Source organism: Artibeus jamaicensis, unplaced genomic scaffold (assembly GCF_021234435.1).
Source record: "Artibeus jamaicensis isolate MK-2021 breed Jamaican fruit bat unplaced genomic scaffold, CSHL_Jam_final contig_497, whole genome shotgun sequence".
Classification (NCBI taxonomy): domain Eukaryota; kingdom Metazoa; phylum Chordata; class Mammalia; order Chiroptera; family Phyllostomidae; genus Artibeus; species Artibeus jamaicensis.
This window is the reverse complement of record NW_026521863.1, coordinates 4,495,685-4,509,469: the sequence shown is the minus strand read 5'-3', so window position 1 is coordinate 4,509,469 and position 13,785 is coordinate 4,495,685. Positions and strand designations below refer to the sequence as shown.

Sequence of the window (13,785 nt, the reverse complement as noted above, 5' to 3'; positions counted from 1 at the left end):
GTGCAGACTTTTCTCAAGGTCAAGGGCAAAGCCCGAGATTTCACTGGGATCTTTGGGACCTCAATGTCCCTGCTGTCCCAGAGCAGCACCCCCTGGACAGGAGGAGGCACCTTATGCGGGGACTTGTATCAAACGCAGCCATCTCCCCCTGCTGGGATTCGGACAGCAGGCCGAGTGACAGACAGGAGGCCCAGTGATGGACGGGAGGCCGAGTGACGGACAGGAGGCCCAGTGACAGACAGGAGGCCCAGTGACAGACGGGAGGCCTGGCCTGAGCTCCCCATGGGGAAGGGGCTCGCCCTGATTTCCCAGGTGCTCCAGGCGGAGGCCCAGCTCCCACCTGACATCAGATGAGCCCCATTCTTCACTGGTACCAATTACCTTGTTAAGGCATTTTTCCTTGCCCAATTTTCCACGTAATTGCTTCGGTCCTGCCTCATTTTTATTATGAGAAACTTGGCACAAGCACTTCCACTCGTTTGAAATATTTATGATCATGTGACGAAAGGCATTTGTGTTAGAATAATTGTTAGGATAATGTAAGAGCATTTACAACTCCAGACTTCTATCCTTTTTTTGGTTTGTGTGAAGGGTCATTTAAAAACTGCAAACATGTGGAAAATAGAGCAAAAAACCCACTTAGGTCACCTGTACCTCAGTGTTTCCCATTTTGGGTCACACGATTCCAGGGTCCTGTCATTGTCAACACGCAATGCTTGGCACGCATGTAGTTAGTGAGTGAAGTGATGTGATGCCGGGACTCACTCAGGCTCCTCTGCGGTATCACAGAGAGTCCTCGGGAACAGACTCCAGCTCAGTGAAACCCTGAAGTGATGCTACATGGAGCTCTGAGGGGGTTTCCTTTCCTATCAAACCCTCACGGCTAGAGACCGCCAGCATCACTTCATTATGGAAACAGGAATGGCGGCGGTGGTGCAGAATCAGAAGAAAGGAAATGTGGAGAAAGCACATCTGTGGGCCTCGCTGCCTTCCCTCCTCGTGCGGAACAGACACAAAGCAACGTGCTGGACGTCGCGGTACCAGAAGCAGCCGGGGCGGCAGCTGCTAAGTAAGTGGAGCAAGAAGCTGTGATGACTTTGCCGCATTTGTGGATATTTAAGTGAAAAAACACGGCTCCCCCCTTAGAGAATTCTGCCTGCGGACCCACCCTCAAACCTCGAGCAGCTGGGCCAGCGCCGTGGTCCGGCCAGCACCCCTCCACTAGACTTGATGAGAGAAGAAGCTCTCGAACAACCTGGAGGCACGTTTAGCCGGCCACAAACGCGCACTGAGGAATGGGACCAGAACCTGGTCTGTGTGCGCCAGGGCCCGGGACAGCCTGCCCCGAGGTACCCCACAAGGGCATGGAGATAATTTTCAACTACAATCGAGTGAGAAGCAGCAGGCGCTCTGGGACCCTCCTCTGTCCCCAGAGACGCAGGAAACGAACCTCCGTGGCAGGTGTCTTCCCTGCGCCCAGCAACTAAGAGACAGCCTCTCACAACAGTGAACAAACCCTGAGACCGACCCAAGCCTGTTGCCTTTCTGGGTTTGCTGCCGGAGCCCAGACCTGCCCACACTGCTGGCGGAAAAGCCTGACTATCTCTGCCCTGTGAGTGTCTCACACGGGGGTCGTTACGTTGTCCGAAAAGTGTAGAAAGTGCCTGATGAAAGCATCGAACAGTATAACACGCATGGGAGGCTGGATCGTTTCTCTGGGCCTCGTTCTGTGACCCCAGCACCGCGGCGTGAACTTGCTGTGTGTGGGGGGTGGGCTGGTTTTCCTCTGGTTAACCTGGGCTCGGGTCAGTTTTATTATTTTATTACGAGTCCGGCTGTAAAAATGGAAGGGGAGCAGGGACAGTGAGCCCTCTCCTTTCCCAAGAGAAGGAAGAAACTTCCGGAACTTGTAGGGGATTACAGGAGCAAGTGTGGAGAGTTAGCCCTCGTCACTGCAGCTCTGCTGAAGGAGGAACTGCTTTCTGGGGTCGGCTGACTAGGAAACAGGGTTGAGGACTAGACGGCGAAACTAGCTTCGCCTGCCAGAAGGGCCTGCTTTTGTTCGATTGGAGACACACTTCCCAACAGCCTAGACTATCAGTAATAAACCTAAAGTTCCAGCTTTTCAGTTCAGAGGTCAAAAATTTCTAGGGGAAAATTAGGGTTTTCAATCAATAGCATATCACATATTTCAAAGAGATAACTGGAGGAGGAAATCCTCTCCTTCCTCTCCGTCTCCCAGGGCTGCCGGTGTGGTCTGAGGCGGAGGCGGACCGGACCGGGTTCTTTACCTGCCATGGCTGCCTGCGCCCCGGAGCCGAGCCTGGGCCCTCCGTCCTGCCCACCACTCAGCCTTCGGCCCCACCACCCTGGCCCCGGAACTGCCCCCCTCGGGGCGCCCTGCGCCTGTGGGTCTGTCTGCTGTCCCTGCCTGCTGTGTGCCACCACAATGCCTGTTTGTGTTCTGCCTGCCTCACTAGCCCCTTTTCATCCAGCCACTGTTTATGTGGCAGACACTCTCTGGGCCCAGGGCACAGACGAAGTGCCAGACCTTTGGTGACAACACAGTGGTCTCTCACTACAGGTAGGGCAAGAGCAGGCCTCCAGCTGTTTGTAGGAAAAACAATAGAATAAATGATAATGCAAGAATAAACAGCTCTGTGGACTCACCACTGTGAACCTACTTTGCCCACCCTGTACCTAATTTGCATTCTTCGAACGCCTGTGACAGGGGACACCGAGGGGCCTCAGGGTCCCTGGCTTCCTGCTGCCCACACCACCCTGCCCGGCCAGGGACACTGGAGAGCTCCCAGTTCTCGCCACTGCCCCTCGTCCTGCGGGTGCCTGCCCCGCCCCCCACTTAACTTGAGGAGCGGCCCTCCCTGCGAATGAGTGGTGGTGGCCCTAGGGTAACCGTCATTATTTTTTCTAGAGGCAATCGACCCAGAGCTTGGGACAGCCTGTTCCTGCCTCTGTGGGACGTGTCACACTCCTGTGTTTGTGTGATGAGGACGATCTAGTCGACTCGGCTGAGCGAGGGCCCCGATTGGCCCTCATGTGGCTGCCCAGCCTCACCCTGCGCAGTCGGCTCTTCGCGGCCTCCAAGCGGGGGGCCGTCCGTGCCCACGGGGGCCGGGGGGCAGGCAGTCCCTGCTGCTTCGTTTCACTGGGTTGGCTGAGAAGGTCAGTTGGTTTTTTCTGTAAGATGGTTCTGGTAGTGCTTAGCTGTCCTTAACTTCATTCAAAATAATTTTGTTAGATTGTATCGTGACAGCTGTCATATCAGTGTGCATTTACAAAAACAAAATTGGTGAATTTTTGTGCAGCCATTTTAATATGGAAGATGGAAGAAAACAGGCAACATTTTCAGCATATTATGCTTTACTATTTCACGAGAGGTAAAAACGTAGCAGAAATGCAAAAAAATTTTCTGTGCTGTGTATAGAGAAGGTGCCGTGACTGACTGACACGTCACAAGTGGTTTGCGAAGTTTCTTGGTACAACTGACATTCTGGCCAAACAACCCTCTGCTGTGGGGCTGTCCGATGCACTGGAAGGTGTTCAATCGTGGAAGCCAATCGTGGAAGACAGCCCACATGCTCAAAATACCCAAATCAATCAAGTTATTGATAAAAATGAAAAATATGTCTTCTGTTTTACAGAAAAAACTAAGTGGACTTTCAGGCCAACCCAGTACTTCTCATCCATGACAGTGCTGCTGCCTGTCCCTCACGCCAGAAAACATGGTTTATGCCAAAGGGACTTTGGATGCTGGGCTGCCGGCTCTGGGCCGGCTGGCCAGTCCGGGGTGGACAGCGTCAGGCGGCCACCAGGGCCTGCGAGCCACGAGGCCTCTGAGAGGGGGCCGCCCACAGGATGCTCTGAGCACCCACTACACTTGGGCTTCACAACGCATCACGGAGCCGGGAGGGCCACACACGTCGGCCAACAGACCGCAGGACCACACAGCGTGGGAGCCAGAGCAGGGAGTGTGCACATGGAGCCAAGTCCACGGCCACAGGCCGGACGCACCGCCACAGGGCCGAGCGGCTCTCTCTCCACGACCTTCGGCCTGTGACAGGGTCACGTGCCTGTTGGAGCTGGGAGGGGCTCTCCCGAGTCTCCCACGGCCACAGTGGCTTCCCCCTGCATTGGAAGGGGAGGAGATGTGACTGCATGTGAATGGGAGGGGACCCGGCTGTCCTGTGACACGCCGCCCCCTCCCCAGTCAGAGCATCACTGGGGAGAACCAGCTGGGCGGACACAGTGTCCAAAGACTGGGAACCTGCTCCCGGGCGACTCTGACTACAGGTGGGGTCAATTCACCCAGCAGTACCTGCACCTGCCACTCGCATTCTGACAGCTGAGATGGCTGGTAGAAGGCAAAGGAAAGGCCCTGTTCAGAAGCACATGGGCGTAAAGGGCCTTTTCATGAAGGAGTGAGAGGCGGGGTGCGGTCGGGCCGGGAAGGTGAGACCGTGGCCGGAGTGTGCTCCAGGGTCCAGAGGGGTGTGAGGCGCTGTCACGAGTAAAACCAACCAACCAACCACTAAACCCGGAAACTAACTGGTTAACAAAATTCCACAGACTTCCTTACAACAGGAATCCTGAAATGCTCTCATCTGCTGGAGTGCACCGTGGGGGGGTGTTGCCTCCCGGAGTGATTCCGGGTCACACGGCCTGACACACAGCTGGGAAGAGCTTGGCACAGGCACATAGTGAGTGCTCAGCGCATGTTAGTGGCTTTGTTGTTGTTGCCCAGCAGGGAGACACAGCAGAAGCCGACTGCCACATTTACTTGACGTGGTGACATCCCTTGCCCCTGTGTGTCTCCAGACACCAAGGTGCAGGGTGGCGGGGGGTGCACCTTGGGAAATGGTGGCCTGGGCAGTGCCCTTAGGGTCTTTTTTGTTTGTCGTTAGTTTGGTTAGAGTAACGAGCAGCTAATCAGGCACGACTTGTCTAACATTGTTAATAACAAGTAATAATAAGGGCAATTAGACACAGGAGGACTTGCGGCTCAGGGGGACAAGAACCCTGATGGGGCACCGCTGGGATGCATACTGAGCCGATGCCGCCGAAGCGCCTGAGTGGCCCCCCCCCAACCTCCCCACCTCCCACCACGAGCCCCTGCTCATGCTCCTGGCCGCCGCGGCCATGTGCCCGACGCTCTCGCTCAGACAAGAGTTGGCAGAGCCTCCCGTGTGCGGCTGACTCACCGTTCTTCTCCACGGGCACCCGGCAGCGGGGGCAGGGCTTGGTGGTCTGCTTGATCGTCTCTTTGGAGGACTCCTCCCACCGAGCTTGCTCGGCCGCCTTCTCGTCCACTCTGTAGACCTGTGGACGAAACAGCACAGGGGCTGAAATCCACTTCCGCACGAGGGGCGAAGGGCAGGTGCACGGGGGACACCTAGGGAAGGAAGGGCCTCAGGCAAGAAGCACGGCCACAAACCCACTGGACAGGTGGTGGGCGGGGCTTGGGTGGGCTCGCAGGCCTGGGAAAGCTTGCTCAGTTTTGCAGGGTGGGGTCTCCTTTTCTGCTCTTCTGAATAACTGTAGTATGTATCACCTAATGGGTACCTGGAATGTGTGCCAGGTGATAAATGAGCTTAAACACTTTGAGTAGAGAGATGCTTCAGCAGGTGACTACACTCAGTTTTATTTTACATCGGGGATTCAAAGTGTCACGCAATTTTCAAGGCTGGTAAGTAGGACAGTCTACATGACTCTGAAGTCTTTGCTTTTAAACTTCCTTCTACACCACAGGTACAAACACACGGTCCACGGGCCGAGTCAGGCCCTCCACCTGGTTCTATCCGGCCCGGAACCTTGTTTTATCTGGCCCGGTACCTTGTCCCTACCCAGTGGCAGTGCCGAGCTCCTTGCCTCTGGTTAAAGAGTAGTTACATTTACACAGTCCTGAAATTACATTTGGCCCTCTGAAGGCAACTGCAAGGCTGATGTGACCCCCGGTGAAAATGAGTTTGACACCCCTGCTCTGTATCTCGTTATCCTTCATTCTTGCATCTGGAAAATGAGAAACTCCAAATGTTGTGGCAGAAGTGACAGGGACAGGAACAGGACATGGAGCGGGTGGGACAGAGAGGGGGCAGCGGGTTCTGGGAATATAGGCAGAGGTGGAGACTGTGGGCTCTGGAGCCAGTTGCCGGGTTCAAATCTCAGCTCCACCCACATGGGTGCTTTGGAAACAACCCTGAACGTGTCTGAAAGGTCTCATCCCATAGAAGGGAGTGAAAACTGCCAAATGCATCAAGGGTGTGGAGAATGAAGCGGGCTGATTTTTTCAGACTTCGAATGAGTGTCTGACATAGTGTTGAGTGATAACACGAGTTATATCGGGACCTATAGCCTGGCAAGGTCTCAGAAATGTTTGGAGGACTCGGACACCTGGTGCCGGAGGACTTGGCCCTCCCAGATCCTCACCACGGGAGGGAGGAGGGACTTCCAAGGGACTGCTGCGGGCAGTGCTGTGCCCCGGGCCGACCGCTTGGACACAGCGCTCCTTCCCCTGACGTCACACCGAGTGACGGGCAGAGAAAGAACTGGTACGTGTTTGGATTCCGTACAAAAACCCTGTGGTCTAGAAATATATGTGGAATGTTAATCCAAGCAGAAGCCCTCTATCTCAGCCTCTATTATATTAAAATTTTTTTCTATGCTTTAATATTAATGCAAACATGTGAGTCCTTTTATTAACTCATAATGACCCTTTTAAAACATTCCCAGAGTTATTTTTAAGTTAAGAAATTACTGAAAATGACTTAAAGTATAAATTAGTGAAAAAAATTTAAAAAAACATGAAATCCTCTAACACTCTGAAATCACTCACAATACCGGTCCTACTTTCCAAGTTCATGGCACATTCTTTTCCACACTTTGATTTCCATGACTTCAGTTGATCCCTGCAAGGACCCCAAAAAGTCAGTTGGGCAAACGGCAAACTTATGTTGCAAATGAGGCCCAAGTGGTAAGATGGTCAAGTGCCAGGTTCAAGGCTGCTCACTTGGTACCTAGCAGTCTCAGCGCCAATCAAATGCAAACATCTGGGCAAGTGGAGCCTGGAAGCCCCACCCAGGGGTACTCCCCTGCAGGTTCTGGCCTGTAGCACTGTGATTTTGTACTTGGAGACCTGAACTCCACCTGCCCATCACCTCTCAGCAGGTGTTGAGAGTGACGGCTAAGGGACTGGAGGGACGACCTTAGCAACCGAGACCTCGGCTTGGTCCCCACCCTGCAGGGACCACGGAGCCGGGAGGTGCCTGGGTTAGAGGTGGAATCTGGTGAGTGCGATCCTCCCCCTCCATGTGGAACCCAGCTTTTATCGCCTCCTCACCTGCAAAATGCCCAAGTCATTCAGTCTTTAAAGAAAGAAGTTTGACGAGGTAAGTGACTGCTTATACCTAAGCTGCAGCATTTAATGGCTGTATAGTCATTAGTATTTCTGGTTTTGTTATTTCTGGTAGAAAGTGAAGTCATGCAGGGCCAAGAGCAGGTCCGTGTCACTCGCGTCTTTGGCGTCTGGCACCTAGAGGGCACCCGTGCATGTCAGTGGAGTGAAGGAATGACACCCATGAAGGCACTGATCTGGCAGTCATCTGGAATAGGAGGATCCTGATACCCAGCAGGGGCAGGCGAGGGGCTGAACCCAAATTCTTTCTGTTAAGTAGCTGCCCTATTTGCAAAGGAGACGCTCCTTATGGGGCAGGGGTCTCACGTGACCAGTGGCTGCTCTGTTCAAACAAAGTGGCCACTGTGACAGCTAAGAAGCACCTGCAAGTGCCCCAGAACTTCCTGTCACTTGGGACAACGTGCGGGCCACTGTGGCCACGAGCCCCAGGAGGACGCTGTGAGGAGGAGAGTCTCTGCCATCTGCCATCTGCCATGCTTGTCTTCCAGTTCGTTCAGGCTGCGGCAGCGCTTACCCTTGGGGACAAACGACTTCCTCTCAGTGACCGTAGGTTCCAGCTCTTCTGTTAAAGGTCCAAGAGCCTGTGACCCTATAACAGGGGTCTGCGTTATGGGGACACTCACAGACCAGACAGACAGACCATTTTCCTTTTCAGACCTGCTTTTCAAATGCCACTTCTCAGCAGCAGAGCACACTTCCTGCCTCGGGGGAAGAAGGCAGGTCCCGTTCCCGACTGTCCTGGCCTAAGGAGTCCCAGCTGCCACTCCTGGGTGGGAACGAGCCCTGGGGTGGGGGTGGGCTTGGTGAAGCCTTGGGGGTCCTTGCTGGAGCACTCGCGGGGCAAGGTTGCTGAGGACAGACCTCGTGGAGACGCCTGCCTTCACACATCGGAGATGAGAGGAGAAAGCACAGGGCAGGACCCTCAGGCACAGGCGGACGGTGGCCGTGGGAATGTTAGAGGGGTTCCCCATCGACCTGCCTGACTGGCACCCGACCTCTCCCGGGGGAGGCAGCCGACTACCACCTACAACCCACTGGGGCCCAGTAGCCTTGAAAAGTTAGAGGTCAACCCACACAGAAGTGACAAGGCTTTTTTTTTTGTGGTAGACACTAGACGCCTGAAGGTTACGACTGTGCTGCCCCACAGAACACAGAGCAGTTCTGTGCAGAACGTAGACCCCGAGCTCCCTCTCCTTCCCGGGAAACGGCGGGGCGCTTCTGTCTCTCGGACGCTCACGCAGTTGGCTCTCTGGCCTGCGGCCGGTGTCCCCGTCTATCTGGTGACCGAGACTTCGGCGTGGGCTAACGCAGAACCGTGTCTCCAGGCCGGCTGCGATGTCCGCCACACTGTGAGTTGGCCCTTTGTGCGGAGCAGGGCGGGGGGCGGCTGGAGGCTAGGATGAGGATGGAAAAGACAGCAGCAACACCCATCGTGTTGGCAAGGGCGCCGCCTGTGTCAGGGGTGCAGATTAGCTCTCCCAGCAGCTGCGGCCCCCCAGAAAGGCAGGTCTTGTCATCGCTGCGGCAGAAGAAACCACAGCTCTGAGAGGCCGCGGGCCCAGCCAAGGTCACCCGGCCGGAAAGCGGCAGATGGAGAATTCCGGCGCTGAGCTGATTTCAGGCCCCTGCTCTTGTAGTTACAGTTTCTTCGTCCCGCCCTGCAGTGACATATGACATGCAGGACAAAAGGGTGAAGGCCCTGGTGACGTCAGGGAGCGGTTCTGGCAGCCAAGGGCCAGGGGAGGACAACCTCCGCTGTGCCCACTGTTGCCACCAGGGCCTCACTCAGCCTCCCTGCCACCAGCCTGCTCATCGGCGCTCCCACCGTTGCTGTCTGGCTGGCTCTCCCTTTGCCTGACCTGCTGAAACTCTTCTCAGAAAGGACACATCAAGCCCCGATGTCCCAAGCAGTGCCTTTCTCTGTCCTTCACCTCTGGTTGATCCTCTGAACTCCGGTGGCTTCCTTGCTCCTTGGCAGAACAGAGCACCAAGGGGGCCCCGAGAGGCCCTCCACCCCCACACGACATTATTCTCGATAGTTCCTAGCTTTGCCTGGTTGGATCCATGTGGAAGAGGAAGTCGGAGCCCCCCATCACTGCTGTTAGCCTAAGTGACACTGGGGGCCCTGCCAGGGGGCTTCCGTGCCCAGGTGACTTGGTGTCAGACTTCGGCCGTCACTGTCAAGCCTGTTTCATAGACACCTGTGCTCAGCATTTGTTATGAGCATCCTTGGAGCCGACGTTCACACCCTTCCTGAACGATCGTGAGCCCTGGGTGGATGCCCGCTGCTCCAAGGTCGCCCAGGGCTTAAAAAAACAGCCCAACGGTTCTTGTGCCCACACCCTGCAGATCAAGACCCAGTGGTGTGGGGTGGTCCAGCAGCCCGAAGCCTTCAGGTGCCCGGGGGATGGTGAGGCAGTGGAGGGCTGGGGGCCCTCCCACGTGGGGCCGAAGAGAACAAGCTCAGCTGGGCACACCCTCCGCGCTGGCGTGAGTCGTCCGGCTGGGACATGATGCCTGGTTCTGGTGCCTCTGGGAGGGGAAGGTTTGGTGCAACTCAGCCTCCTTGCCCTGCAGGAGACTGGCTCACGCAGAGCCTTGCGTGACGCTCAGGTCAGCCGTGTAGACAGGCCCCATGCCCACTTGCCGTCCACCCTCCTGAGCAGGACGGTGTGTGAGTGGGGCGGGGGGTGGGGCAAGCCTCCCTCCTCCCACGCTGGACAGCGGAAGGCAGCCCTCTCTGTGGTTCCCTCTGCACCGTCCTGATGGCCTCAGCCAGGCCCGGCATCGGCACGGTGGCTCCATAAAGGACTTTGCTCTCACGTGGCTGTTGCTCCGTGAGGAGTGGGTGCGTCTAGAGCACGAGGAGGGTCAGAGCAGGACTGCGCACCGTCCTGCCTGGGCCTGGGCCCCAGTCACTCCTCGCCGGCTGCGTGATGGCGGACGGCCACCCAAGCTCAGGCTCCGCTCACCCGCAAGTGTGTCCGATTGTACCTGCTGCACCAGGTGAGTGCTGGAGTTGTAAGTCAACCGGGTGGGCCTGCAGCGCTCGGGGCAGGGCCCAGTGCACCCGAAGCCCAGGCCTGTGTTTTCTATGGTCATAATCAGTAGTGTTTTGTCATCATCATCGTCGTCATCATTCCTGATTAATTGGACTGCGGGAGTTCGTGTAGACCAAAGACACTGCCAAGGCCTGGGTTGGCCTCAAGTCTCCTTTAAAAAGTACAGGTGCATCTAAGTGCTCCCAGAAGGTCTTAAATTTGTGCCCGAGGGTGTTGTTGACACACACGTAGGTGAGAACGACTAGAGAGACTGTGCACACACACGCCATCTTTCCTGCTATGGGAGCGTCACCTGTGACATCTTCTAGCCAATGACCGAGCAAGCGTCTCCTCACTCTAAAAGTCAGTGTGAACCTGTTTTCCAAAAGTCAGACTGCCAGGGATTACCGCCAGCACAGATGGCTCCGTGCAGGCGTGACTGTCTCCAGATGGACCCGGCTGTAAGGCGCCACCTGTCCTACCCCCGCTGCATGCCCCCTTGTCACCGAGAACCCCTGCCTCTGCAGAAGAGCCTTCCGGACTTCCCCAAACAGGGTAGTGTCCAAGGGCCGTTCTGGTCCAAGGCCACTGCCTGCAAGTGGCCCGCCCCCCTGCTGGTGAGTCTGGGCACTGCATCACCCTCCAGGCAGAGATGTCAACGAAACTCGCCTTGCTGTTCTCACACTCCCAGAACTGTTACTGTCTAGAGAGAGAGAGAAAAAAAAACCCCTCCAAGTGCAAGGATGTCATGGAGCATCTTGCCAAGGGCTGGGTGGGTTGCTGGGGCATTCGTGCACTCAGTTCTTCCCAGGCTGTCACCCTGAGGGTGACCTGGAAGACTATTTTGATGACGGCAACAGTGGGGGTTTCTGTGGTCAGTGCGACGCACCCCGACTCCGGTTAGGTCTTGCCCACTGCTCTGTGGAGGGGCAGGGAAAGGAAGTGATGGCTGGTCGCCTCTTTTGAGACTGAGGGCGACATGGACCCACATTTATATTAAGAAGATTATTAATTATTAATAGACGCCACTAGATGTTATTGGGAACTTTACTGTGCTTCGTGTTTGGCTCGTCTCAGACTGGCGGACAGGGAAGATCTGTCTTGGGCAGGGGAGGGAGGTAAGCTGATGCGTATTCCTGATAGCAGGGATCTCTGGTTCACGCCTGGCCTAAGTCAGTAATCACTAAAATTAATATAGGAGCGGGACATGAGAGCTCTGGGAATGAACCAAAGTCAACAGAGCAAGTCAGGCCTGCGGCGGGCTGCCTGCCAGGGAGCCGGCTGACCGGAGATGCGGGCAGAGCAGAGGAGCCTCCGAGCAAAGAAAGTTCCTGCAAAGGTTGATGAAGAGCTGAGCCTCACCTATACCTGTGCTTTCCCGTAATCGCAAAAGGAAAACCTTGTAGAGGTTCAAGTTAATCCCAGTGTTTTCTCCACTCTTCCTTTCTCCAGACCAGTAATACTCCTCAGAAACCTTAGATACACGGGCTCGACCTCTTGAGAAGTCTGGGGTCTCTCTTCTCTTGTGGGGAGAGTCCGCGACTCTGCCTGGGGAGGAGCCCCTCTCTGTCTCACTGCCCCACTAATTAACTCTCTCACTTTAAACTCTAGACCCACTCAAGACCTACTGCACGAAGCCAAGACCCCGCAGGAGGCCCTGGACCCAGAACGCCTGCACCGCCTTTTCACCACAGACAGCACTTCGCGTTGGGAGCACCCCGCGTGCAAACAGAAAACCGGCGCAGAGAACAAAGCCCGTCCTTTGTACACAGTGGGCCTTACCAGGCCGACGCTTGTTTCTGCTGGGACTGGCAGAGGCCCATTCATTCCGCAGACACATGCTGGGTGCGCGGCTCCAGGTACGAGGGTGACACCAGGGACCAAAGAGGACAAGCAAACCCCAGACAGGAAGCACCTGCCGCGCGGTCCCAGCACGGCGGCAGAACCGTGGTCCTCACGCTGTGTGTTGGTGCCCCCGCGGGCCCCGCCCAGTCCCAGAACCCGCAGGTCTGTGGTGGGGCCCAGGAATTTGGGAGTTGTCATGTTTCTAGGTGATACTCACGCAGCTAGTCCGTGGGTGGCCCTTGGAGAAGCCCTGCCTGCGAGCACCTGTGGACACAGCACACCTGTCAGCACAGGTGGAACGAACTGTGTGCGCGTGTTCTAGCACAGGCTGTCTGGCCGGCAGCCTGACGTCAGCCAGCCCGTGGGAGTGTGCAGTCACAGTGAGGACGAAGGAGGAACCCGCCGCCTTGTCCTGCTGGTGCCATGAGGACCAGGCCTCGAGGGAGGCAGGACGCGTGGGCTACTGCATTTCATCTCTGTCATTTCACATCTCATATTACAGACCAGGAGAGCATGGCGTTGAGGGGCTACGTAACTCCCCCCATGATTATTACAGCCAGTGGGTCTGTCTGGGTTTCTCCAGAGAGGGAACTAGAAGGGTATACGCATGCGTATATACAGTGTATGGATTTATACAAGAAGTCGGCTCCTGGGACTGGGGGAGCTGGCAGGTTCAGAACCTGTGAGGTGGGGCAGCAGGCTGGGAGCTCAGGCCGAGTTTCTAAGTGATGGTCTCCAGGCAGAATTGCTTCTTATCTGGGAAACCTGTGTCTTTGCTCTTCAGACCTTCACCTGATTGGACGAGGCCCACCCACATTAGCAGTAACTCCTTTACTCAGCGCTGGCTGATTGGAGGTGTTGATCACCTCTTCACAATCCCCTGACAGCAACTCCTGCACTGCTGTTTTCCAGAACAACTGAGCAACACGGCCTAGCCACGTTGTCACCAAAATGTAACCATCACAGCTAGTCATGGCCACACTCATTTTCCAGGCTGACTTTCGAACCATGCCGCCTTGCCCTGGGTCCCTCCCGGATGAGGTAGCTTGGAGACAGCGCTGTGATTTCCCGCCAGAGGAATGAAATGTAACCTGGAGAAGGACAGGGGCCAGGGCGCTGCTCACCCGGCAGCTGGTGCTGAGCTGCTGCTCCACCCGGTGGAGCAGGCCAGCCGTCCCCACAGACAGCCCACAGCCCTGGGTAGAGGACTGCGTGTGTCCCTCCTCCTGCCCCAGTTTCAGTCAGTGACTCACGAAGGAGTCCCGGTTCTGCGTGGCCCAGACAGGCTGCTCCCTGTGACACAGCCCTGGGGCTGTGGTGCTGTCCTCCAGAGGTGACGAGCACTCCTTTCTGCCCCAGGCCATTTCACTTTTGGCCACCACTTCTAGAGAAACGTAGGATTTCTCCTGAGGATGGAGCGCCATCTGGTGGGACAGAGGCGCTCGGCAGCTGTTTCCCCTTGGGCTGCTG

At 56.0% G+C, this 13,785-nt stretch overlaps 1 protein-coding gene across 1 annotated transcript in view; it reads right to left on the bottom strand.

The window, feature by feature from the left end:
- Nucleotides 1-13,785, bottom strand: part of PRKN (parkin RBR E3 ubiquitin protein ligase) — an 869,798-nt gene that overhangs the window by 2,970 nt on the left and 853,043 nt on the right. Inside the window, exon 11 of the mRNA XM_053668746.1 lies at nucleotides 5,220-5,337. Coding sequence (XP_053524721.1) covers nucleotides 5,220-5,337 — 118 coding nt within the window. The remainder of the gene's footprint in view (nucleotides 1-5,219; nucleotides 5,338-13,785) is intronic.